We start from the raw sequence: 26884 nt of genomic DNA, 5'->3' as shown, positions 1-26884 counted from the left end.
TCAATGAAAATCAATAAAAATCTTTGAAGAGTACACGGGAAGTGATCACCAGTACATTATTTTTTGTGTCCTTCCTAAAACTCCACAGATGCATACTACATCGTATAAACCAGCATGGTGAAATATAGAAAGTATGGACAGAGAGAAATTTCTTGCTGTCTTAATAAATGAAATGGATAGGATAACAGAACAAAGTTGTTGTTACAAAGGAAAAGAAGCAGCTGAGAAATGTGTTGAACTCACCATGCAGCTTATTTGGAGAGAATGTGATTTGTCCATGACTTGTAATACATTATGAAACAGGAAGCGTTCAGCGTATTGGTGGACCAAAGAAATTGCTGACCAGAGAAGACGTTGTCTGAAACTTAGACGGAGGGCACAGAGAGCATGAGTCAGCCAAGAAAACACCTCACTCACAGCTGAGTATAAGTCGGCGAAGAAAGAACTGAGAAATGCTATTAAAAAGAATAAAGTCGACAAATGGTGGAAAATGGCTAAGGAAGTGGATGACGACCTATGGGGTATAGGATACAAGATCGTTATTAAGAAACTTGGAGGTTTCTTGAATTTGATCATGGACTCAAATGTAATGAGGGATATTATAGATACATTTTATTCCCAGTTCATCCTGAGAGGTCTGCTGATGATGACTTCATAGATGGCGTACCACTTTTTACACCAGAAGAATTGACGAGAGCAATTAGCTCCCTTAGAAATAAAATGGCCCCAGGTCCATATGGTATTCCAGCAGAGATACTAAAGCTGATAGCAGATTTCTGCCTACATTTGCTGCTGAAAATGTACAATAGCTGCCTGCTATCGGAGGTGTTTAGTGTTCGCTGGAAAACAGCTCGGCTAGTTTTAATAACCAAAGGGAAATCTGAGGGCTATAGGCCTTTATGTATGCTGGATGCTGCTGGGAAAGGATTAGAAAAACTTCTGCAGCCGAGAATGCTTTCAGCAGTTCAACTAGCTATGGACCTCTCTGATCATCAACATGGTTTTTGACTAGGACATTTGACAATCGATGCAGTAAGTGTTGAATACAGCAAAAAGTTCACAAATGGGTTATCATCATTCTCAAAGAGTGACACGTCTTGTGACCCTGGATGTCAAGAACGCTTTCAACTCGGTAAGGTGAAATGTCATATTGGAAGGGCTTCAAGAAACTTTCAGACTACCAGAGTATCTCATACGCATAATGAGAAATTATTTGAAAGATTGTACTCTTAGTATATCACACAGAAGATGGGCAGAGAGTGAAATGGCTCACAGCTGGTGCAGCACAAGGGTCCATCCTTGGCCCAAATCTGTGGAATATTGTGTATGAAGGATTGTTGAGGTTAGAGATACCAGAAGACATGATGCTAGTGGGTTATGCTGATGATGTAGCTATTCTGATAGTAGCTCGAAATTTGGAGCTGGCTCAGTGTAAGCTAAATCAAGTGATGCGACGGGTGAAAGATTGGATGGCGAATCACAGAATACAGCTGGCAGATCATAAAACAGAGATAGTTCTCTTGACAAGAACAAGGATCACGACTGTTATTCCAATGTATATTAGACAAACATTAATCAAAACATCAGAAGTATAAAGTACCTCGGTGTGACACTTGATACCAAACTTACACTTTGGGATCATATCAGACGGGTGACGGATAAGGCAGTGAAAACGATTGCGCTGAGTAGATTAATGAGCAACGTTAAAGGTCCGAAGTTTAGCAAACTACTTCTGATGTCGATAATTCACTTGACACTTCTGTATGGGGCTGAAGTCTGGGCTGGATCTCTGAAGTTTGAAAAATACTGGCGAAGGATTGTTGCAGTGCAGTGGAGATCAGCTTTGTGTTTTACAATCACATATTGCACAGTATCCGAACCTGCGGTTCTTACGGTAGCAGCGGTAGCACCGATTGATTTACTTGCCTTAGAGAGACAGGTAGTCTGGCGAACTCAAGAGGAGCTCGGAAAGAGGCATGTTAAGGAGCTAGCCTATAGGCAACGAATGGAACAATGGCAGCAAAGATTGGAGGAAGATCCTCGAGAAAAATGGACTAAGTGGCTGATACCATGTTTAGCTGATTGGGTTGCACGAACTCATGGTGAAGTTAACTTTTGTCTTACATGGCTCTTGACGGGTCACAGATATTTCCGGAAATTTTTACACAAAGTAGGTAGAGCGAGTGATCCGGCATGTATTTATTGCAATGATGTAAACGATGTACTTCACACATTTTTTGTATCTTATCATTGGTCAACACAGAGATGTTTAGAAGCTGAGCAAGGAGAATTGATGCCGGAAACTATTGTGCAGGTGATGCTACAAAACCAAGAATTTTGGGATCAGGTAGCAGTATATGTAGAAAGCATCCTGCGTCAGAAAAAGAGGGATTTGAATTCTCATGAACAGCAGTAAAGGAAAAATAAAGGAAGAAGAAACCTGAGAAATTACAAGCACGACACCGCCCTAAAGTAATGCAAGAGCAGTTCCAGGGCGGAGATATACGTCTTGGGAAAAGGGTGTGTGGATTTTAGTGAGTAGGAATCTGACACGCTCGTGGAGTACGGACCCTCACAAGTGTCTCATGAAAGATTTCCCACACTCCCATGTAAATAAAAATATTATTATTATTATTATTATTATTATTATTATTATTATTATTATTATTACAGAGGTTCCAACTATTACGGATTGTCCGTAATTATTACGGATTTCATCCTACGATTACGGCATTACGGTCAAAGGGGAAATTATTACGGAAAAAGCGACATTAACGCGAAAAAAGAATTGTATGAAATAAAGAAAAGAAAGAAAAATATACAATTCTTTCGAGCATTACTGCTCAACCCTCCTCGTTTCACTGCTTGTGATCTGGGAGTTAAACTTATTCGATCGTTACTTCCTTTTGCCTTCTCTTCTCCAAGTAATGTTCTAAGTAATGTGTTCACAATATTAAGTGTACCTGACAGTAACTCACCCACAGCAAAAGTTTTCAGTGTTGTTGGGAAAAATCAGATAAGTCAAGCCTACATTAAGCACATCTACACTGGAATCACTTATTGTTCATAAGACGAAAATGTCATCAAGAAGGGAAGGGTGTTTCAGGAAAACTTACTATAAAAATCAGCTGCCGGGTGCGAAACAAGCTGCAAAGAATGTTTCATCATAGAATAAATTAAAAGGTAATGTGCTAATTGTATTGCGTAAACGTTAAATAATGTCGAAAATATTGTTATTAGAAAGGGCAAAGGAGGTGTCGTTATCGAGAAGAGAGGAACATGCTTTGGATTAGACTCGAAAATTTTCTGAGAATGTGTGTTGTGTGGGGGGGGGGGGTAGGAGGGGGGCAAGTGATATTACTGATAACCCACTTCAAAGGTTGGCACCTCTATTATTATTATTATTATTATTATTATTATTATTATTATTATTATTATTATTATTCCACACAATTTACCCTGGGCTAACCATGAGAAACCTTCTGCATCTGCCTTAAAGTATAATTGCTGTTGTTATTGGTCTGTTGGCAGTTTCTTCAGGCTTGTTTTTGCAGTCCAGAGCAGTGTACTTACATATTATAAATCTGCTTGTTACCTCTGTGTAGGAAGTATGAATTCAAAATGGAGGAGGTTGAAGGTTTCCGTTATCGATCGAAGGATGCATGGAGAGCTGTAACAAGAATTGCTGTGCGTGAGGCAAGACTCAAGGAAATTAAGCAGGAGATTTTCAATTCTGAAAAGCTGAAGGTGGGTGTAATCTTGAATTTCTTATTGGTTATTTCATTGTGAGATTTTTTAAATGTAAGATTTCTTATAAAAGCGACATCTAAGATTTTTGTGATTTAAAATACACTGACTGACAGAGCAAATGCAACACCAAGAAGGAGTGGTTCGAAAGGGATGAAAGTTGGGGAAAAAACAGAGACGGCACGGACGAATAATTGATGTTTATTTCAAACCGATATGTAGGTTACACAATGCGCACGGCATCGACTCAGTAGGATGTAGGACCACCGCGAGCGGCGATGCACGCAGAAACACGTCGAGGTACAGAGTCAATAAGAGTGCGGATGGTGTCCTGAGGGATGGTTCTCCATTCTCTGTCAACCATTTGCCACAGTTAGTCGTCCGTACGAGGCTGGGGCAGAGTTTGCAAACAGCGTCCAATGAGATCCCACACGTGTTCGATTGGTGAGATATCCGGAGAGTACGCTGGCCACGGAAGCATCTGTACACCTCGTAGAGCCTGTTGGGAGATGCGAGCAGTGTGTGGGCGCGCATTATCCTGCTGAAACAGAGCATTGGGCAGCCCCTGAAGATACGGGAGTGCCACCGGCCGCAGCACATGCTGCATGTAGCGGTGGGCATTTAACGTGCCTTGAATACGCACTAGAGGTGACGTGGAATCATACGCAATAGCGCCCCAAACCATGATGCCGCATTGTCTAGCGGTAGGGCGCTCCACAGTTACTGCCGGATTTGACCTTTCTCCACGCCGACGCCACACTCGTCTGCGGTGACTATCACTGACAGAACAGAAGCGTGACTCATCGGAGAACACGACGTTCCGCCATTCCCTCATCCAAGTCGCTCTAGCCCGGCACCATGCCAGGCGTGCACGTCTATGCTGTGGAGTCAATGGTAGTCTTCTGAGCGGACGCCGGGAGTGCAGGCCTCCTTCAACCAATCGACGGGAAATTGTTCTGGTCGATATTTGAACAGCCAGGGTGTCTTGCACATGCTGAAGAATGGCAGTTGACGTGGCGTGCGGGGCTGCCACCGCTTGGCGGCGGATGCGCCGATCCTCGCATGCTGACGTCACTCGGGCTGCGCCTGGACCCCTCGCACGTGCCACATGTCCCTGCGCCAACCATCTTCGCCACAGGCGCTGCACCGTGGACACATCCCTATGGGTATCGGCTGCGATTTGACGAAGCGACCAACCTGCCCTTCTAAGCCCGATCACCATACCCCTCGTAAAGTCGTCTGTCTGCTGGAAATGCCTCCGTTGACGGCGGCCTGGCATTCTTAGCTATAAACGTGTCCTGTGGCACACGACAACACGTTCTACAATGACTGTCGGCTGAGAAATCACGGTACGAAGTGGGCCATTCGCCAACGCCGTGTCCCATTTATCATTCGCTACGTGCGCAGCACAGCGGCGCATTTCACATCATGAGCATACCTCAGTGACGTCAGTCTACCCTGCAATTGGCATAAAGTTCTGACCACTCCTTCTTGGTGTTGCATTTGCTCTGTCAGTCAGTGTATATTTGCTCTGCATAATTACCTTATTTGGAAAATTAATGAACCCCAACTGCAAGAAGAACAATATAGATTTAGGAAAGATAGATCAACTATAGACCACGTATTCACTCAAAATGATATTATGAGGCATGTTTTTTAAGTAAGTACCATTTTGATATTCTGCCGATGCAGCGCTGTGGTCGGCATTCCATGCATGCGCGCTGTGTACCTGCATCTATTGGCTAGGCTGAGACGCCATTACGGCAATAGTCGCCCTTGTGTACGTTTGTTGGCAAGCATTTGTAATGGCCTCTCCTATCGAGAGTCCCGCCGACTGTTAAGTCGTTTTCTGAGTGCAAAAGGTTTGAAAGCTATCGATATTCATCGTGAGATCTGTGCAGTTTACGGACCAAACATTATGAGCGATGGAATGGTTAGGAAATGGGTTCAAGCATTTAAAGGTGGCCGCAATTATGTGCATGATGAAGAATGGAGTGGGCGACCTTCAGTCATTCCTTCGCATTCCTTGGACAGCATTTTGAACCAACAAATCCATCCTCAAGGAGCTGAACATCAGTACCAGGTTATCGGCAAAATGTCAACAGAGGATTTTCCAATTCTTTGGTCATATTATGCTTCGTGGAGAAGGAAGCCTTGAAAAGCACATAATCTTGGGAAACGTGCCTGGAAAGAGGGAGCGTGGGCGAATACCTATACGCTGGACAGATGGCATAAAACATGCAACAAAGACATTGTTCATACAATCTACCCATATAACAGAAGACCGTGGAGGATGGAAACGGGTACAAAGAAATATCTTCAGAGATCACGATCCTCAGAATTGAGGGACCGATATAGACAGACAGACAGACAGACAGACAGACAGTCACCATGTTACCAGTTATTCCTGACATCTTATTTAATATTATTTCTGGAAATTCTGGGGGTCTGTTATCTAAGAAGACTCTAATAACCAATGTCATTATTATTCAGTGCTGAGAACCTCTTCAGTGATACCATTTAATATGAGCAAACAAGCCTCCTAACTCTATTTATTTGAATAAACACATTTGTGGTTAAGAATTCAGGAAAATTTGAGTTAAGTTCATTTTAACTTCCCTGGGTCAGGAACACAACAAATTAATCGTGGAGTTCTGTATTACTCTGGTGGTAACGATCCTAAACATCAATATGGAGTGGCTGTGCTCCTCTCGTCTGATCTGGTGAAGTCTGTCATCGATTTCATTCCCTTTGGAGAGCGTGCCATGTTTCTTAAACTGCAAACTTCCCATCGTCCCATGAATATTATCCATGCCTATGCTCCAACCGGCGATAAGGATGACGAATTAGTCGAAGAATTCTATTCCATTATAGAGGAGGCAATGTCCCTTAAAAAGAAAAGGGATGTAACTCTTGTCCTTGGTGATTTCAATGCTAAGATAGGTCTTGGTGGAGAGGATGAAATTGTTGGACAATATGGCCTTGGTGAGAGAAATGCCAGAGGTGACTGTCTAGTTCAGTTTTGTTCAGAACAACAGCTCTCTGTTATTAATATCTTTTTCAAGCTACATCCCCAGCGCTTGTATACATAGACGTCTCCTGCAGATTGTGAAGGTCATATTGTCAGGAATCAGATAGACTTCATTCTCATCAAAAATCATCTGAAAAGATAGTGAAAGCTGTCAAAACCTACCCCGGGGCGTATGTTAACAGCGACCATAATCCTATCATCATGGACTTAACAATTCATCGTTTTGTCCAGAACATACGCTCTAACAGACCGAAGCGCATCAATACAAAGAACCTTGACAACCCCGTATTTCAAGCTCAAACAACCTTGAAGCTCGAAGAACGTATGAATACAATAAACTACTTGGGAACAGAAGATATTGAATCACAATGGACTGCACTAAAGAACATACTCACTGATACTCAAGAGAATGATATAGGACATTCAAACAGTTAAAAAAAACAGCCATGGATGACAGAAGATATTCTACAGCTTATGGATCAAAGACGGAAAGTGAAACATGTAAGTAAAGTCCAATACCAAGAACTAAACAGGACAGTGAGGAGGAAGCGTAGGGACACAAAAGAACTATGGCTTGTGGAATGATGATGCAGAGAAATATAACTTCTCCAAGAGAAACATGACTCGTTTAATCTCCACATAGGGAAATATCACAGGCCATGTAAAGCTATACTGAGGGATGCCAATGACACCATTCTGGTAGGAGACAAAGACAAGTTGAAGTGTTGGAAAGAATACGTTGACAAACTATTTAGCGATATAAGGCCAGACAAACCACCTTTTATTGGCGAAGGCAGCGAAACAAGTCCAAATATAACCCAAGAGGAAGTACTGTATCCAATCGAACTCCAGAAGAATGGAAAAGCTGTAGATCTGGACAAGATTCATGCAGAAACTCTCAAACTCATTGCTGAAGGCCATGGCAGAGAACTAGAGCTGCTAACTACATTATTCAACACAATATATAAATCTGATAGAATTCCATCTGACTGGCTAAGATCTACTTTTGTAACAATACCTAAAAAGGCTAGTGCATCATATCGTGATGATTATCGTATGATCAGCCTGATGTCCCATGTGCTAAAGGTATTTCTGCGTATCATCCACACTCGAATCTACCTCAAATGCGAACGCCATGTTGGACATACTCAGTTTGGCTTCAGGAATGGACTGGGTACTCATGAGGCTCTTTTCTCCTTAAATGTTTTGACCCAGAGATGGCTAGATATGAATGTAGATGTGCGCGCTTGCTCCATCGACTCTCAAAAAGCTTTTGATCGTGTATCTCATGCAAAATTTGTTGAGATTTAAAATCTACTGGAGCAGATGTTGGTGATCTTCGTATCATTACCCATCTGTACTGGAATAACGGCAGAGGTCAAAATAGAAGGAACTACTATTGACGACATAGCTATATGAAGAGGTGTCCACCAGGGACGTGGCCTGGCCCCACTCCTTTTCACCATCTACTCTGAAGTTGTGTTCAGAGAGGCTGTGGAAGATGTTAATCTAGGTATCAAGATCAATGGCTATGCCAATAATAACATACAATTTGCTGATGACACGATTGTGTTAGCCAGCAACCCTAGTGATCTTCAAATCATTATAAACAGCATCATGAGGACCAGTGAAACCTACGGTTTATGCTTGAATATTAACAAGACCTAGCTGATTGTATTCTCGAAAACACCAAAACAGGCCTCCCTTTACGTGAACATCATCATCATCCAACAAGTATTTTCCCTTCAAATATCTTGGAACTCTAGTAAACCAGCATTGTGATTCAAAATGTGAAATCTTATCCAGGATTGGACAAGCAAAAAATATGTTCAATGCCATGAGGACCTTATTCACCAGCCGAGAACTCAACCTCCAGCTCAGAGTTTGAATGCTACGTTGTTATGTCTTTCCTGTCCTGTATGGTTTCGAAGTGTGGACACTTTGCCCTTTACTGGGGAAGCAGATTGAATCTTTTGAAATCTATTTATACACAAGAATACTCTGAATATCTTGGGTAGAAAAGAAGACAAATGAAGAAGTCCTCAACGTCTTGAACAAGAAGAAAGAGCTTCTCATAACCATCAAGGAGCATAAGCTCAGCTACCTCGGGCACACCATGAGAGGTGAATGATACGAACTTCTCCGACTGATCATTCAAGGGAAGATGGAGAAATTTCTGGCTGAAAGACTTGCAGTTGTGGTATGGACATACGTCGATAGAAATCTTCCGTGCTGCCGTTTCACGTGTAATCATAATCAATTGGATTGCCAACCTTCGGAGGGAGATGGCTTCATAAGAAGAAGAAGAATATGGATTTGTTTTTGATGATCTACAGGTATTTAATCAACACATGCAACTTACATGGATCATATTTAGTGTTATATATGGAATGCTGAAGGATTAATATGCGTTATGGAATCAAATACATCTACTCTCAACCTTAAATTGCGTCAACTAACTTAACATCGTTAATAAAATATCCATCTCTTTAATCTCGACGAAAAATAATCATAACCATCATTATTCATATTACTCGATCATTCTTCACATATATATCATCTGCTTCATATTTCTCATATCATATCTCATCCTTCATTACAATACCACAATAATCTATCTTAACTTGACGCATATGACTTCATAATTATTATTCATCCACTGATATATTCAATTTCCTTCTCAATTTTCTTCAGATTCCTCTCATATTCTTCATATGTCTTCTTATGACCTTGATATAACCTGTATGTGGCATTACATTAACTCCATTTCGTAGTATAATATCCTAATATAATCATAACACTAACCACAATGTCGTATCATATCAACAGCTGAAGTAAGTTAACCTCTTTATTCAATATTGATAGCATTACGAATGCATGACTTGGTTATCACTGGTTAAATATATCCTAACTCAAAGAACTTGTCATTTTTTGTCAGATGACTACCTAATAACCTCCTTTGTTGTTAAATCGATTGCCTTTCCACATGTAACATCACTTTTCTTGAACATAAATTCACGACAGCACTGCACATGCATATTTCATACAAATACAAAATGGCACTTCTCAAAAACATGTTATTTAAATTACTTGCGGTAATGATATTTTAATAAACTTATCTTTTCTTCCTGTTTTCTCTCACTGCTGTGTGTCCAAATGCTTAGGACGTGTCGTCAATACGACTGTAACATTGTGTTAGTCTTCGGGAAACATCTGTGTAGATCTCTCCTTTTCCTCCTTCATCTGGGAATAGGTTTATCAGCTTCAAGTCCCCATCTCCAGACAGCCTTGCCTCGGTCTTCTTAGCACATGATGCTGGCCATTTCTTGCGCAGTTAGAACAGAAATATAGATTAAGACGGTCAGTTTTGTCATCTTAGTGTGTGCCTTCTATGATTTAGGAATATATTGATACTAATGCTTCTTTCAATCGAATTCTGCTGATGTCTTGCAGACTACTAATATGGCTATAAAGATTTCAATTATACTGTGATTTAATTTCCTGTAGTTGTTTCTGAACTGCTGTAGTATTTCTTCTCTTCTTGCGAGCAAGTTATGATGCTGCGTATTTCTTTCACTTGGTATCTCATGACGTAGCTAATTACATAACGATTCTGTCAAGTCGTTTTATTTCTATTTATTCATTTACAAGTATGCAGTATTTTCGTTATCTCGCACAATTTCCCTGCTGTATATTTCTATCTCTTCTTAATTAAAACCTTCTATGAATATTGCCTCCTTTCCGAATTAATATATACTGTATATCGTAGCGATCTGCTTGCATTGATTTCTTCTTGTACCTGATAAAAATATGATCTTCTCGACATTTACTGTTAGATTTGCGTCCTTTTTCTTTTTTATATGTCCCCACGGCATAGTGTCCATTTTTGTTCCACACTATTCACTGCTAACAGTGAAATAATTAAAATTGAAATAATTGATAAGGAGATTCCACCTATTCAATACCAAAGAATAAGAAATGTAGTGGATTACATTCTCATTTAATAATAATTAGAAATGGTACTGGTTTCGACCCTAGTCCAGGTCATCATCAGCCGATTAAGAAATGGAAAACAATGCATAGGATCAGTAGAAGAGGCAATATGAAAAGGAAATGAACGGGGGTAGACACTGTAAAACTTAGAAGAAGTAAAATACAAGTCATTCAAAAGAAAAATAGTGTGCAATTCTCTTAGCGGCAGCAAGGCGCACGCAGCGCTAGGCAAAGTCCCACAATGATTACGAATAGCGGAGAACTGTTCAAAGCCAGTTATTTAAAAACTGTCAGGCATAAAGTCACAACACAATCGAACACATACGAAGGTCCATATTCGTGTAGAAGTTGAAGACGAGCAGATTCATTGAAGCAACTTGCCAGCTCCCGGTGATCAGCGCGACACATTCAATTTCAGGCACTGTGGTTTCAAACGCCAAAGTAAAATGGAGAATAGCTTGACGATCCAGTTATTTTCCTTGGTTACGGGAAAGTAAGTATATAGATAAATATAATAATTGAGAAAGTAATTGTGCTCCTATAGAATTCTTAGAACAGTTCACGTCAACTAATAACCTGTGTAGGTCTCTCCTCCTCCTCCTTCATCTGGGAATAGGTTTGTCAGCTTCAGTAGAAGAGGCAATATGAAAAGGAAATGAACGGGGGTAGACACTGTAAAACTTAGAATTGTGATATTCTTCAATACGGAATAATGAAATTTTTAACTTTAAATAAACAGTGAAATGGCACATTCTTCATGAATAGATCTGCTTCATTTATTGCACGTCAACTGTTCTAAGAATTCTATAGGAGCACAATTACTTTCTCAATTATTATATTTATCTATATACTTACTTTCCCGCAACCAAGGAAAATAACTGGATCGTCAAGCTATTCTCCATTTTACTTTGGCGTTTGAAACCACAGTGCCTGAAATTGAATGTGTCGCGCTGATCACCTGGAGCTGGCAAGTTGCTTCAATGAATCTGCTTGTCCTCAACTCCTACACGAATATGGACCTTCGTATGTGTTCGATTGTGTTGTGACTTTATGCCTGACAGTGTTTAAATAACTGGCTTTGAACAGTTCTCCGCTATTCGTAATCATTGTAGGACTTTGCCTAGCGCTGCGTGTGCCTTGCTGCTGCTAAGAGAATTGCGCACTGTTTTTCTTTTGAATGACTTGTATTTTACTTCTAAGTTTTACAGTGTCTACCACCGTTCATTTCCTTTTCATATTGCCTCTTCTACTGATCCTATGCATTGTTTTCCATTTCTTAATCGGCTGATGATGACCTGGACTAGGGTCGAAACCGGTACCATTTCTAATTATTACTAAATGAGAATGTAATCCACTACATTTCTTATTCTTTGGTATTGAATAGGTGGAATCTCCTTTAAATTATTTCAATTTTAATTCTGATATTCTTCAATACGGAATAATGAAATTTTAAACTTTAAGGGTCTTACTAATAAAAAGTCCTTATACCGTTGTTTAACTCTTGTTTAGTTATGCAGTGAATAACCCCTGTATAAGCGTTTTACATTTTTCTTACTAATAAACGAGGTATACGCATTGTATTACTACACAGCACGTATACACTCGTTCCAAGGAGTAGGAATCTCTTCCTGCAGTTCACTGACGTATTTTGCACGTTCACCGCCTTTATGATCGCTTCTGCTGGTTATCTACGAGCAAAACTTTCCGGAAAGTCGCACAGTAGCACGGCATATCGAAAAGGCAGTGGCAACACTAAGTGAGACAGCTGGAAATTCGCTTATACTGATATCAACATTTCTTCAGCTTGCTTGTGTAATGAACGCCAAAGAAAGAAATGGAATGGCTTAAGAAAAGATCAATAGCTCCTAACTGGGATAGCACGGAAAACGTAAGCAGTTGTAATTGAATCGGCGAGTTGAAAAGGGTTCAAATTCCAAAATCCTTACTTTTCAGGAGAAAGGAAAACCTGTTTTGTAGCTAAACGAAAGGTTAGATGAAAAAAGTTTCTATTAGGCATTTTTACATCACATTTCCACGTATTCAACTACAAAGTATGGAAATCATATCACGTACGGTTTTCAAGTTATACCATTTTTTATGTCAAGGAATATGTCCCTTTTTATACTCAAATTTGAGAAAGATCTAAGATCTTTGTAGAGGCAGATAATGTATAATAAACTCGCAATTTAAAGTCTATTAAGCAGTAACACCTTATTACACAAACATACGCCCAACCACCATTTCTTTTATAGTTATTCATTGTCATTCCGTGAGACAGCTGGAAATTGACTTATATTGATATCAACATTTCTTCAGCTTGCTTGTGTAATGGACGCTAAAAAAAGAAATGGAAAAGCTTAAGAAAATATCAAAAGCTCCTAACTGGGGTAGTACGGAAAACGTAAGCAATTGTAATTGAATCGGCGAGTTGAAAAGGGTAGGCCTACACATTCCAAAATCCGTACTTTTCAGGAGAAAGGAAAACCTGTTTTGTAGCTAAACGAAAGGTTAGATCAAAAAAGTTTCTATTAGGCATTTATACATCACATTTCTACGTATTCAACTAAAAAGTATGGAAATCATATTACGTATGGTTTTCAAGTTATGCCACTTTTTATCTCGAGGAATATGTCCCCTTGTATACGGTAGGTACCGGTACTCAATTAAGAAAGATCTTTGTAGGGGCAGATAGTGTATAATAAACTCGCAATATCAAAGGTCTATTAAGCTGTAACACATTTTTACACAAAAATACGCCCAACCATCATGTATTTTATAGTTATTCATTGTCATTCCGTCTCTTTAAAGTGTTTTACTTTACGAAGATGTCTAGCTTCCATAACCTCTGAATGGTGTACCGTATGTCTTCTCTGTTTAAAATATCGTGAAGATCATCAACGTTATCGTCATTCTTTCAACGTGTGTTCAATGTTAAATGGTTAAGTCGAATATTTTCCAACGATTATATTACTGTCGACAATAAATACCACGAAAATAAACTGCTCACTCGTTTCCTTTTTTCCGCTACACGCTGCTATACAACGCTTATACAAGGGTCCTGGACTGTATAAGCAATTCAGTGAATAACTATAACAGATGTATACACAGGAGGCTTATACACGGTTTATTAGTAACGAATTTCGCGTAAACGGTGTATAAACCTTGTATAAAAGTTATACACCGTTTATTAGTAAGACGGTAAATAAACAGTGAAATGGCACATTATTTCTCCCACGTCATTTTAAATATATTGCTTGCATGTTCTGACTGTTCTTTCCTGTTCTCTCTTGGCATTATATTACATCCTTCTTGTATGCAATGCATGACTCTTATGTTCTTTGCTTGATTTCTTCATGAATAGATCTGCTTCATTCATTAACTTGGAATTTTGTTATTCTTTGCATCTCGGACATTTTCTATCTTCCCATCTATAGAGAAATTGGCGTGGTTTTTGTTTTACATTCCTATCTTCCTCCATTCTATACTCAAATGCTTGAACATTCAGATTCAGTCTTTGTTCTTCTTGTTCCTTTCGTTTATACTTCTGTAGTTCAAGACTTTCAGCTCCTTCTACGTCTCTGTTTACATCCTGATCTCGTATAGCTCTTTCCCACTTATTCTTGTCTTTATTGGTTTCCTTTAAATCTTGCATGTTATCTCTAATTGTAATATTCTTTAACTTCACTGTTTCCATTCTCTCTTTTCTCATATCCCATCCTTCTTCTGCAGTTGTATCTGCCTCTTCCTTCTCTGAATTGGTTTTTATATTGTGTATACGGTCTGTATCTCCTATTTCCCGTATATCTTTCATGACTATATGAATTCCTCATACAATTGTATCTCTCTTCTTCTTTCCTTCTTTCTTCCTGGTCATTCCATTCTCTCCTTTCGTATCTCTTATTTGTTCTCTTTCGTTCATTGGACATATTTCTGCCTGAATCTTCGAGTTAATACATTGACTGCCTCCTCACCATTTATGTTCCGAATTACTCTACTGGTATGATGCACAGTAGTCATGTCCAACTGCCTAAGAATATTCTCCATCTGTATTGCAGTCTCTACATTTGCAGCAGCTAGTAACCTTTGCACGTTGGGTGGGAATTGTTTTTGTATCGTCTTAATAGCCTCTAACTCACTAGGAGCTGTGTCAAGATCCTGAAAATGGTGAAATTGATATGCAAAGTAGTCACTAAATCTGGTCTGACCATTCGACGCATATCTTCTCGAATATAACTCTAATCTCAGATTTTGTTGTACCTCTGAATTCCAGAATCTTCTCAAGAAAGCTATTTTGAAATCATCATATTCATGAAAGCTATATTTGAATGCTTGAAACCACAGATTTGGATTTAAATCTAGATGTTTCTCTACAATTTTCAGCCTTTTCTTTTTAGGAATCTTATTATCCTTAAAATCTTCCATTTCCCTCAGAAATCGTTTAGGTGATATACTAGCTGTGTTGTTGAAATGCTTTGGCCTATCATCATACATCTTGATGATATTGATGATAGCAGGACTTCCATTATTACTATTTTCCATGTTTACTTTGCCATTGCTTTGGTTGGACTGTGTTATTATCGTGGGCATAGCTTCTCTTTCATTTACCTGTAATTCTATAGCCCTTTGCCTCTCATTACAGCATGACATGGCCGATTTTGTCATTTTAGTTTCGTTACGAATCTCTTGTATTTCCTTCTGAATTTGCTTGATTCCTTCTTCAGCTTTATTCATTCTCTGGCTGGCCTCTTCCTTATTTCGTTTGATATCCTCTATCATTATGTCTAGCTTGTCACCAATTTGATCCCTAGCTACTATGAAATCCACCTCCATATCTTTATTTGCTATCTGAATCCATTCATCTTGTTGATCTTTTTTGAATCGTTCCCATTTCTCTGTGAATCAACCCTTAGATCTCTCATATTCTCGGTTAGTCTCTTTAGCTCGTCCTCTTTTAAATGTTGAAGATAATTCCTGCTTTCTGTCAACTCTTCTCTGAGTTTATTTACCTCTTCATGAATGTTCTTCACCTCCATTATTCCAATTATTTCTCCTTTCCAAATGACTATGTCACTCTTGATTTTGACCATTTCTGATCCTACTTTTCCAATCTCCTCCATCTCTTCATGCTTTTTATTCATTTCTTCCATCTGTTATTGTCAACTTCTTTTCATCTCCTCCTTCATCTCCTGTTTCATCTCCTCCATCATTATCTTTTGCTTCTCTTCTTGCCTCCTACTTATTTCCTCCATCATTACCTTCTGTTTCTCTTCTTGCTTTCTCATCTCTTCCTGCCTTTCTCTCTTTGCTTCCTCATCTCGCTTTCTGGTTTCTTCCTCTCGCGTTCTTGTTTCTTCATCTCGCTTTCTATTGATTTCCTCCATCATCCGTTTCAACGTCTCCAGTAATCCTCTTTGCTCTTCCATTCTTCACGATTTCTCTTCTTGCTCTCTTTGGTACCCCTCGAATTGTACTTTCATATGGCTTAGAGTCGTCATGTTTATATATTTTATGATTCTGTATTGGCCTATCAAGACTCTAATTTCTTAAATTGCTCTATATGCAAAAGATTATCTTATGATATTCTTACTAACCACTTTTTGCTTTAAAACTGTACACTTCTGAGAATTGGCTTGACTGCCTGGATCAGGTTTCCGGAGCGACTTTATCCCATTTTACCATTGACCTTTGAAATACTCGATTTAACATGATTTTAATTCAATTTAGTTCCCAAATTTTATATTATTTTTAAAATTCTTATTCTATGATTTCCTACTATCTAATTCTTATATTTACATTATTTGTATCAATTATATTATTATTCTTAACTAGTGTCACAACTAAATTATTTTCAATTCTCTGCCTTCTATTATTATTATTATTATTATTATTATTATTATTATTATTATTATTATTATTATTATTAATGTTTTTTTACCTCGATGTTTATCATCAATTCTTGCCTCTTGCTTTCTCTTCTTTCTGCTCCAGTGGTGGATGTCAATTTCCTTCGGTCATCCTTTCTTTTTCTCTTCTTTTTGTTCTTGTATTGGGATTCGATTTTCCTTTGGTCACCCTCTCTTTCTTCAATTTCTTCTGCCTCATCTTCTCTCTCAATTTTGCCATACTGTTGGACATCAATTTCTTTTTTCTTGATGGCTATCCTTCTTTTCTCATGTTTTAGGCCATTTCAGGCTATCAACTTCTCTTTGCTTCCACGTTGGGTGTCATTTTCTTTTTGTGCCATTCCCGCATCCAGGCCGAGTCGCAAAAAGATCCAGACTAGCTCAATATTTTCATTAACCTTCAATTCAGTGTCGATTTGGGGTCATAAGTTCTGATAGAAAAGTCACAGAATGAGACGAATTTGTATTATATTAACGCGTTGGATGTCTCCATTTCGCGATTCAAATCATATCATCATAAATTCCTATCATTCTTAGCCTATGAATGCTTTATAAGTATATGCTTAACCTAAGTAGCCATTGAAAGAATAACATGTCTTCCTTAAATTAAAAGATCTTGAAAATGGTATGAAAATCTAATATCTTGAAGAAAATCTAGTTATCTCATCACCTAACTAACCTAATTAATATTTATAGAACATCCAAAGACCTTTGATCTCAGATGAAAAATGTAAGTTCTTGCTATATACATGATTTTTATGGGATATAGAAAATGATTCAGATGCTCATTACTTATAATAAATTATCGAATTAAAAATCACGTTTCATATTCTTTCTTTGCTTTTACACAACTTAATTTCTTAAATTCTTCTCTTAATTTTATACACAATACATTGCAAATCTATTCATAGGTTTTCATTTTGTTTTGCCTGCATCTGTCTGTCAACATTTTGTTATTACATTTATATCACATTTGTTAATATAATAATAATGTTATTTGCTTTATGTCTCACTAACTACTTTTACGGTCTTCGGAGACGCCGAGGTGCCAGAATTTAGCCCCGCAGGAGTTCTTTTTCCGTGCCAGTAAATCTGCCGACACGAGGCTGTCGTATTTGAGCACCTTCAAATACCACCGGACTGAGCCAGGATTGAACCTGCCAAGTTGGGGTTAGAAGGCCAGCACCTTAACCGTCTGGGCCACTCAGCCCGGCTCACGTTTGTTAACCTTCATATAAGGAAAGCATTCCTTCTCTCATTCGCTTGTATATCGAGTATTTCAAAAATATTTGTCCCTACATTCATATATATCAGGAAGAAAAGATAAGCCATTGAATCATCACATCACTCTCAAAATAATCAAAGTTACCATTACTTATTATTATTTAAGTCATACATCAAAAATAAATGTAAATTTCCAAGATTAATTTAAGTGCCAACTATATTTAATATATGTGATCTGTCACCATGTTACCAGTTATTCCCAACATCTTATTTAATATTATTTCTGGAAATTCTGTGTTCTGTCATCTAAGAAGACTCTAATAACCAATGTCATTATCATTCAGTTACTGTGAACCTCTTCAGTGATACCATTTAATATGAGCAAACAAGCCTCCTAACTCTGTTTATTTGAAGAAACACATTTGTGGTTATGAATTCAGGATAATTTAAGTTCATTTTAACTTCCTATATGGATTCGTTTTTGATGATCTACAGGTATTAAATCAACACATGCAAGTTACATGGATCATATTTAGTGTTATATATATGGAATGCTGAAGGATTAATATGCGTTATGGAATCAAATACATCTACTCTCAACCTTAAATTGTGTCGACTAACTTAACATCGTCAATAAAATATCCATCTCTTCAATCTCGACGAAAAATAATCATCACCATCATTATTCTTCTCATTACTCGATCATTCTTCACATATACATCATCTGCTTCATATTTCTCATATCATATCTCATCCTTCATTACAATAACCACAATAATCTATCTTTACTTGATGCATATGACTTTATAATTATTATTCATCCACTTATATATTCCATTTCCTTCTCAATTGTCTTCAGATTCCTCTCATATGTAGGTGGTTTGAAAAGTTCTTGGAATGTACTAGAATTATCTTACCTCGGTGGAACTGCTTTTATTTTTCAACATAGTCTCCCTGTAGACTAATGCATTTGGTCCAGCGATGTTCCAATGCCTTGATCCCATCTCGAAAATGAGATTCCTCCAGGCCTGCAAAATACCTCTCCAATTCGGCTGTCACTTCTTCCCTTGTAGAAAATCTCCGTCCACCGAGGAAAATTTTCAGCTTGGGGAATAGATGAAAGTCTGATGGTTCCAAATCAGGTAAATAAGGTGGATGTGGCAACAATTCGTACCCCAGTTCATGAAGTTTTGCCATGGCAATATCACTTGTGTGCGGGGGAGCATTGTCCTGATGAAAGATGACCTTTTTCCTTGCCAAATCAGGCCTTGTTTCGCATATCTTTTTCTGTAGTTGGTCTACGAGGTTTGCATAGTATTGCCCTGTAATTGTTTGGCCAGTAGGAAGATAATCTATCAGCAGAATACCTTTTGCATCCCAGAAAACTGAGGCCATGACCTTTCCGGCCGAACACACTGCCTTTGCTTTCTTTGGTGGTGATGAATCAGCATGTTTCCACTGCTTTGACTGCTGTTTTGTCTCTGGGGTATAGTAGTGCGCCCAAGTTTCATCTGTAGTCACAAACCGGCGCAAAAAATCCTGTTGGTTGCACTGAAAACGGGCCAAACTTTGTTCGGACATTTCCAATCGTGTGCGTTTATTGTCCAATGTCAAGAGCCGCGGCACCCATCTTGCGGATAATTTTTTCATACCCAATTCTTTGGTTAAAATATAATATACCCGTTCAGAAGATATCCCTACAGCTTCAGCAATCTCCCGCACTTTCAGACAACGATCCTCCATGACCATTTTATGCACTTTTGCGATAAATTCTGGGGTCGTAACACTTTATGACCGTCCACTACGCGGATCATCATCCAAGCTCTCCCGACCAAATTTAAACTCGCTGGTCCACTTGGCAACAGTTGAAAATGAAGGAGCAGAGTCCCCCAGTGTGTTCTGAAAGTCGACATGAATTTCCTTTGCTTTCATACCTTTCTTTACAAAGTATTTAATCACTGCTCGAATCTCAGTTTTTTCCATTGTCGCAAATCACTACGCGGGAACAACAACAAAGAGTCGTCACTACCACACTCCTGCAGCTAGAGCATTGACGCGCCACGTGTTCACTCACAAAGGATGTGTGATTATTGCGGGGGAACCTCGTTGCTCTAGCACTGACATCTAGCGGTGATTCCAAGAACTTTTCAAACCGTCCTCGTATGTATACAGTAAGTTGCTTCAACACTTAAATATCTGTAGTTTCTTCACACAGAACACTGAAATAATCTGCTGAATGTATGTCCTTTAATATTTCACATCTAATTTCTGAAGCCATAACATCAAGTAACTCCTGCATTATCCTTTGTGAAGTATAATTTGCATTATCATCAACATAAAGATACTTCAAGTATGTACAATACACAGCCTCACAGTGTTCGAGCTATTTTCAATCTAATGTAGTATGTGGTGGTAGTTTTTTTTTTGCCAACTAATACATTGATCTTAAGACTACAAGAAAAGCATCTCTCTGTAAATTGTTTAAAAGAGAAACTGACCTTTTTCTTCTTGCCCAAATCCAGTTTCTTCAAGTCCACATTTTTCACTTACGCTCGAACAAGAATCGGTATGCAGCTTGCTTTGTTCATGGTCAACTGAACTCTCCTTTCAAAGTCCTGCACACGGTATAGTCACCCACGTCGCTTCCTTTTTTGCTGGTTTCTTCAGTGTATATTTTATTCATGTGGAACATATCATGCCGTTATCTTTCACCACTAACCACATAAATTGCTTGAACCACTCATTGTAATGCCTGACAGACAGTGTTAAGGAGAATGTTTCACATGAGGTTTACCATTTTGAACACTTTGCACTTCACCAGATGAACCAGCCTTAGCAATTTCTGTTTTGGAAATTGTATCTGTTCAATTGTAACCTTTACTAGGTTCTTTCTTCTTCTTTACTAGGTTCTTTCTTAAATTTATAAATAATAATATCTTTCTTAAAGAAACTAATTAGATTTCATTTTCATTTTTTGAACACAAACCTTGGCATCATGAACATGAAGAAATGAAATGGGCAATTCATTTAGATCATTCCCGCAGAAAATGGAAAATATTATCAATATTCGTGGTGAATTAAAAAGTAAAGCATAAATGGAAAATGCTTACATTAACAACAGAAAAATGTAATTAAATCAAAACTATAACCGCTTATGCACAACATTATGTGATAGTCAAGCTAAACATTTAAACTCTGATTTAATTGATGCAATTATGCTGACAATAATTAAGATTTATCATTTAAATTAACAGTTTTACAATATTTAAATTTTGTTTTGGAACACCCACTGCCTCAAATATGTATAAATATTATGTAACTAGCACACATCTAGGTAATGTTAGCCGGGCGGTCTGTAAAAATGCTAGGCAGGTGCGCCCATTCAAAAGGTCCTAACCAGAACACTGAGCATCTGTTATGAAGATAAGCACATTCTCTCATTCTACTTTACCCGAACCCAACAAATTTGCAGTATCAAAAACAACAGCAATGGAGGAGTAGTTTGCCGTATCCAACACCTTACATGCAAACAGAAATGTTTTGCTTTGCTGGTGAAGTTTTAAGAATGCCTGCAATAACATTTGCCACACATCTACTGTTTAGGTCGGTGGTTTCATCTGTGGAGACCCATATTTATTGCTGCCGACATTATTTCTTATTTTGTTCATTGTATTGTCATAAAAGATAGTCAGATAGTTCTTTCTTAACATGGACTCTGAGGGCATAGGATAAGTTGTGTACTTTTCTAAGAACGTTTGGAAACTAGGTACCTCTGCTTTATATAAAGGAATGTTTGATGAAAATCATAATTTCAAAGAGATCCATAGAAAACTGAGATACATTGCCTGATGGAGATGAACTGCTGTGTGGTTTCTCAAACAGCAGTCGTTGTCTGTTTTATGTGGCCTCTTCTCCATTTACACAGCTTTTCTGTTTAGCAGTATTGCAGTGTTGTTGAACTGTAAAACTTTTCTCAGCTGTAATTTCCATCTCTTACATTTTACAAAATAAAATACATCATCACTACTAAGGTACTTTTCACCTAAATCTTTAACAAAACCTCACACACTCACACTATCAGAGCACTTTATTCTTTTTAGGCATCTTGAAACTACACTGAACTACTCATTAGCAGAGAGAAAATGATACTGTACAGGAGATAGTGTGTGGTTAAAATTCCTTTCGATCACTCCGCAGAAGAAGAAAGCTGAACATTTACTATCAGGAAGGAGGAAGAGAAAAGTAACTATTTGTTACTTTTTTATGCGCAATGAGTCATACTAATGGCATCCTAAATGGACTTGTGCTATTCCAGGAATATATACAGAACCTTTCACCCACAGGCTTTGACAGCACATTCCTTGTAAATCCTGCTACCACCATGCAAGGTTTGGCAAAGAAACTATCTTACGATCAGCTACACAAGCATTATGAAATTATGTTTAGAACAATATCTGGTAAAATGTTAATTTTTTAAATATTTTTTTTTATTTATCCAGGATCAGCAACAGCATAATGCCGAATTACAAAGATCCGAGCTATGTACAATAGATATGAATCTAAAATGAAAGATATATAAATATTTACCAAGAACACAATATACACAATAAAAACTGTACAATCATATATAATACATATTTACGTAAACAACAATATTAACAAAGAACATTTACAGTAAATACAGGAGCAGAACTGGAAAGAACAAGAAAGAAAGTGAAGTTATATTAGAAATATCATGACAGAAGGAAGGAAACGTTAACGAAGATGTCTAGGTTCTTGTTGATAGATAATGTATTAAACATTGCTGGAATACATATAGAAAGGGACCTTTGGGTGAGAGAAAGCCGGGAGCAAGGAATATGGAATAGGGTCTTCATTCTGGTACTACGGGATGGGATGTGGAGGGGGAATAAGGAAGCTAAATCTGGAGACCTAAATAGACCATTAGCTGCTTTGTATAGCAGCTTTAGGTCGGCTACTTTCCTCCGAGCAGAAAGAGTCTTGAGGTTCAGTTTCCCAAGCACTCGGATAGTGCTTAGGTTCCAACATGCAGGGACCCTGGCTCTGACGATAGCACAGAAAAAATATTGTACACGGTCAAGGTGGCAAAGGTTTGAAGAAGCAGAAATGGACCAGACTGGAGAGGCGTATTCAACAATAGGTAAGATACAGGAAACGTAGAATGCTCGGAGGGCATTTACATCTGTGATGTCAGAAAACCTGTAGAGTAAACCGAGGAGTGACATAGCATGTTTATGTGCGAGACAAACAAAAATTTACTGTCACAATGCACTCCTAAGTCTTTTTGATTGTCAACAAGAGCAATCGGTTGGTTCAGTAGGTGATATTCTTGTAGAACAGGGGATTTACGAAGTGTGAACGAAATGCTGGAACACTTGGAAGGATGAGGTTTAAGACGCCATGTAGTACACCAACCTGACAGTGAATCAAGAGCACTTTTCAATTGGATTGTATCTGTAGGAGATTCGATCTGCTTGAAGATTTTACAATCATCTGCAAAGAGAAGGATTTCACATGAATGGTGGGAAACAGTATCGATAAGGTCATCAATAAACAGGGCAAAAAGAAGTGGACCTAGGACAATACCCTGCGGGACACCAGAGAGGGTGGTGGTGGGAGAAGACCTGCATCCATCAAGGACCACGCGCTGTAGTCTTTCGCTCAGAAAGCTATTAAGCTACATAAATATGACTAAAAGTATGCTCTTATTTGATGATTTGATCACAATTGCCAACACTAAAATATGATCAAATATACATTCATATGACCAGTTCACAACCGTTAGAGAATTGTGCATGGAAAAACAAGTTACAATAAAAATATGATGTCATAAAAATCTGAGCCATATTAATCTGTATTCCCATTGAGGAATGAGAATAGGAACAAAACACAAAGCATATCTGTATACATGTTTAATTTTTTCCCATTAATGTATTGTCATTGAGTCGAGCTGAGTTTGATTTCTTTTTCATTTGTAGAGTTACTTCGTTGATAACCCCAGAGACTTCCAAGTTCTGCGACATGACAAAGCTCTGCACACCGTCAAACTTCAGCCTCATCTAGCTGATGTGCCTGATTACCTGGTACCTCACTCTCTTAAAAGACTTGCTGGTGTGTCAAATAAGAGAAAGCGGCCCTTTAGTAGGGGAACAACTGGAAATATTTCCAAAACTAAGGCACGTTATGAGGTGAGCACCATTTTTATTCTTTTTTCTTTTTTTAATCTCAGGTTTTGTGTACTGGTCTCCTTGTAATTTGAATTTTAATCTTCTGATTATTTTCAGGCAAAAAGAAATAATCCTCTCCTGAGTATGGAATTCTCAGGTTTTAAGAAGAAAAAGAAGAGCTAAATTTGGTTTGTGTGTCCATCATTCCGTGTATATATGATATTTGTTGTTGTTGCTGCTGAACAATCATTCAAATGAGAAAAAGAAATAAAAGGTCTTGTAGATATACAAGAGATGAATGTATCCCCTGTTATTAACCCAGGTACTGTTAAGAGCATCTAACCATAATGAAGGGCTGCTTTATGAGTTTCACTAACCCTTTCCACTCATGTGTCGACCTGAGGTCGACAGCCGTCATTCAGCGTTATAGCTCGTGTGTCGACGGGTCGACACAATGTTTCACCGCTCGTTGCTAGGTTACCTGGAATGCCAAAGCTTTTGTACTTCGTTTCGTAAGTGCTGGTCCCTTCCGGAAACCAAAATTAACCAAATGGGTGTGTTTTAGTTTCTCTTTGCTTGTTAAAATTGCTCCGTTTCCTTGACAATGGAAAGTAGTCGCATGAAGCAGCGTGGCGGCGCACAGTCTGACTGAAGCTGAGATTCTTGTGTCTATTTCGGCTGATTTTTTTAAAGTGACCATGAAAGTGATGAAAATTTTGAATCTGGCGATGAAAGTGATATATCTATTAGTGATTTAAATGACGATAATGATATCAGCATCGCAAGAAATCATGGAGGAGGCGATAGTATTTTGACTCATCCTGGTCCCAGTCGTACAGTGCTGTCTTCAAACATACCTTGGAGATCGCGGAGAACGGGTGATGCAGGATTACCTAAATTTCCTTACAGATTAGTCAGTGTATTCATAAATTGTGGCACTAGACTTAGAACTAGAATACTGGTAGCTATTTTTTACTGATCAGTTGATAACCTTTATTGTCCATGAGACAAACAAATTTGCCGAAATGAAGTTATAGCAAAATACTCCACTTCAGAATAGATCTGATTTTCTTAGAAAGCTGTGACATTAGAAGAGCTGAAGGCATTTATTGGTGTAATTATTAACGTGGGGATGAACAGTAAGGCAGAAATGCAGGATTATTTTAGTGCAGACTGGTTGGATAAGCAAGCAGGACTCCATCCAAGCATTTGCTTTGAACGCTTCCACACACACTCAAGACATACCGTTAAGAAAGTGAAAAACATGATTTTGTGTCATGTAAAAACCACACATTCATTAATTTTGTAGTTTCTTCCTGTATATATTGTTACAACCAGTACTTAACACCAGGTTTTAAAATATGAAGAATGCTGACAGAAATAAATGCGAGTTGGGAGAAATCAGGACATACAAATAATTTGAGTGGAAAGGGTTAAGATCTGAAGATTCTTATTGCCTACAACTATTCTGAATTTATGGTGTATGGCTAGATGACTGTGAACTTTAATTATGTATTAAAGAAATCTTGAGATAAGCAACTTACTAGGTAGATACTTACGTGCACGTGCTCAAATACTGCACGCTCGCTTGTTTGTGGCAAAAAAGTGGGTTGTTCTCCAAATTGTCATTCACTGGAGGAGTGCTCGGTGGGGTCAGGAGAGGCAAGAGACAAGCAAGAATATATATCTGATATTAGGACATGTATGTAGACCTTATGTACCCACAAATGTAGTATGTGGCAAAACTTACAGTGCAGTACTTCAATTGCAAACATGCTCTGAACATGAGGATACATCATTATAACATCAGGGATTCCACTCTCCTGGAAAGTTAGGGAAGAAACTTAAAAGGGGCCAAAATGTTGCAAAATGTTTGAGAATGTCAGGGAAAACGAGCCTATATCAGGGATAGTTGGGAAAAAATAGTATTGATAAACTCATAGTGCAGCAACGATATTACATATTCATAGTAAGAATATAAGTCCGCCTCTGTGGTGTAGTGGTTAGCGTGATTAGCTGCCACCCCCGGAGGCCCGGGTTCGATTCCCGGCTCTGCCACGAAATTTGAAAAGTGGTACGAGGGCTGGAACGGGGTCCACTCAGCCTCGGGAGGTCAACTGAGTAGAGGTGGGTTCGATTCCCACCTCAGCCATCCTCGAAGTGGTTTTCCGTGGTTTCCCACTTCTCCTCCAGGCGAATGCCGGGATGGTACCTAACTTAAGGCCACGGCCACTTCCTTCCCTCTTCCTTGCCTATCCCTTCCAATCTTCCCATCCCTCCACAAGGCCCCTGTTCAGCATAGCAGGTGAGGCCGCCAGGGCGAGGTACTGGTCATACTCCCCAGTTGTATCCCCCGACCAAGAGTCTGAAGCTTCAGGACACTGCCCTTGAGGCGGTAGAGGTGGGATCCCTCGCTAAGTCCGAGGGAAAAACCGAACCTGGAGGGTAAACAGATGATGATGATGAAGAATATAAGAAGAGATAGAAGATTTCATACAATATGTAAAAGGTGATGAGAATTTAATTGTGATGGGAGACTGGAATGCAGTGGTAGGCAAAGGAAGAGAAGGTAGTACAGTAGGAGCATTTGGATTGGGACAATGGAATGAAAGAGGAAGTCAACTGGTTGAATTCTGCACTGATCGTAATTTAGTCCTTGCTAATACTTGATTCAAACACCACAAACAACGTCTGTATACGTGCACGAGACCTGGAGACACTGGAAGGTATCAAATAGACTTCATTATGATTAGGCAGAGATTCAGAAACCAGGTGTTGGATTGTAAAACTTTCCCAGG

At 38.6% G+C, this 26884-nt stretch overlaps 1 protein-coding gene across 2 annotated transcripts in view; it reads left to right on the top strand.

Moving 5' to 3' along the window:
* Nucleotides 1-24379, top strand: part of Ddx56 (putative ATP-dependent RNA helicase DDX56) — a 234228-nt gene extending 209849 nt beyond the window's left edge. For both annotated transcript variants that reach the window (XM_067147356.2, XM_067147357.2), the window contains exons 9-11: nt 3606-3747; nt 23898-24107; nt 24204-24379. In XM_067147356.2, coding sequence (XP_067003457.2) covers nt 3606-3747; nt 23898-24107; nt 24204-24269 — 418 coding nt within the window. In that variant the 3' untranslated portion in view covers nt 24270-24379. The remainder of the gene's footprint in view (nt 1-3605; nt 3748-23897; nt 24108-24203) is intronic.
* Nucleotides 24380-26884: the final 2505 nt, after the last annotated feature.

The sequence above is a fragment of the Anabrus simplex genome, chromosome 5 (genome assembly GCF_040414725.1).
Source record: "Anabrus simplex isolate iqAnaSimp1 chromosome 5, ASM4041472v1, whole genome shotgun sequence".
Lineage (NCBI taxonomy): Eukaryota > Metazoa > Arthropoda > Insecta > Orthoptera > Tettigoniidae > Anabrus > Anabrus simplex.
Note: the sequence above shows the minus strand (reverse complement) of the source record. Positions and strands in the feature narration are given on the sequence as shown.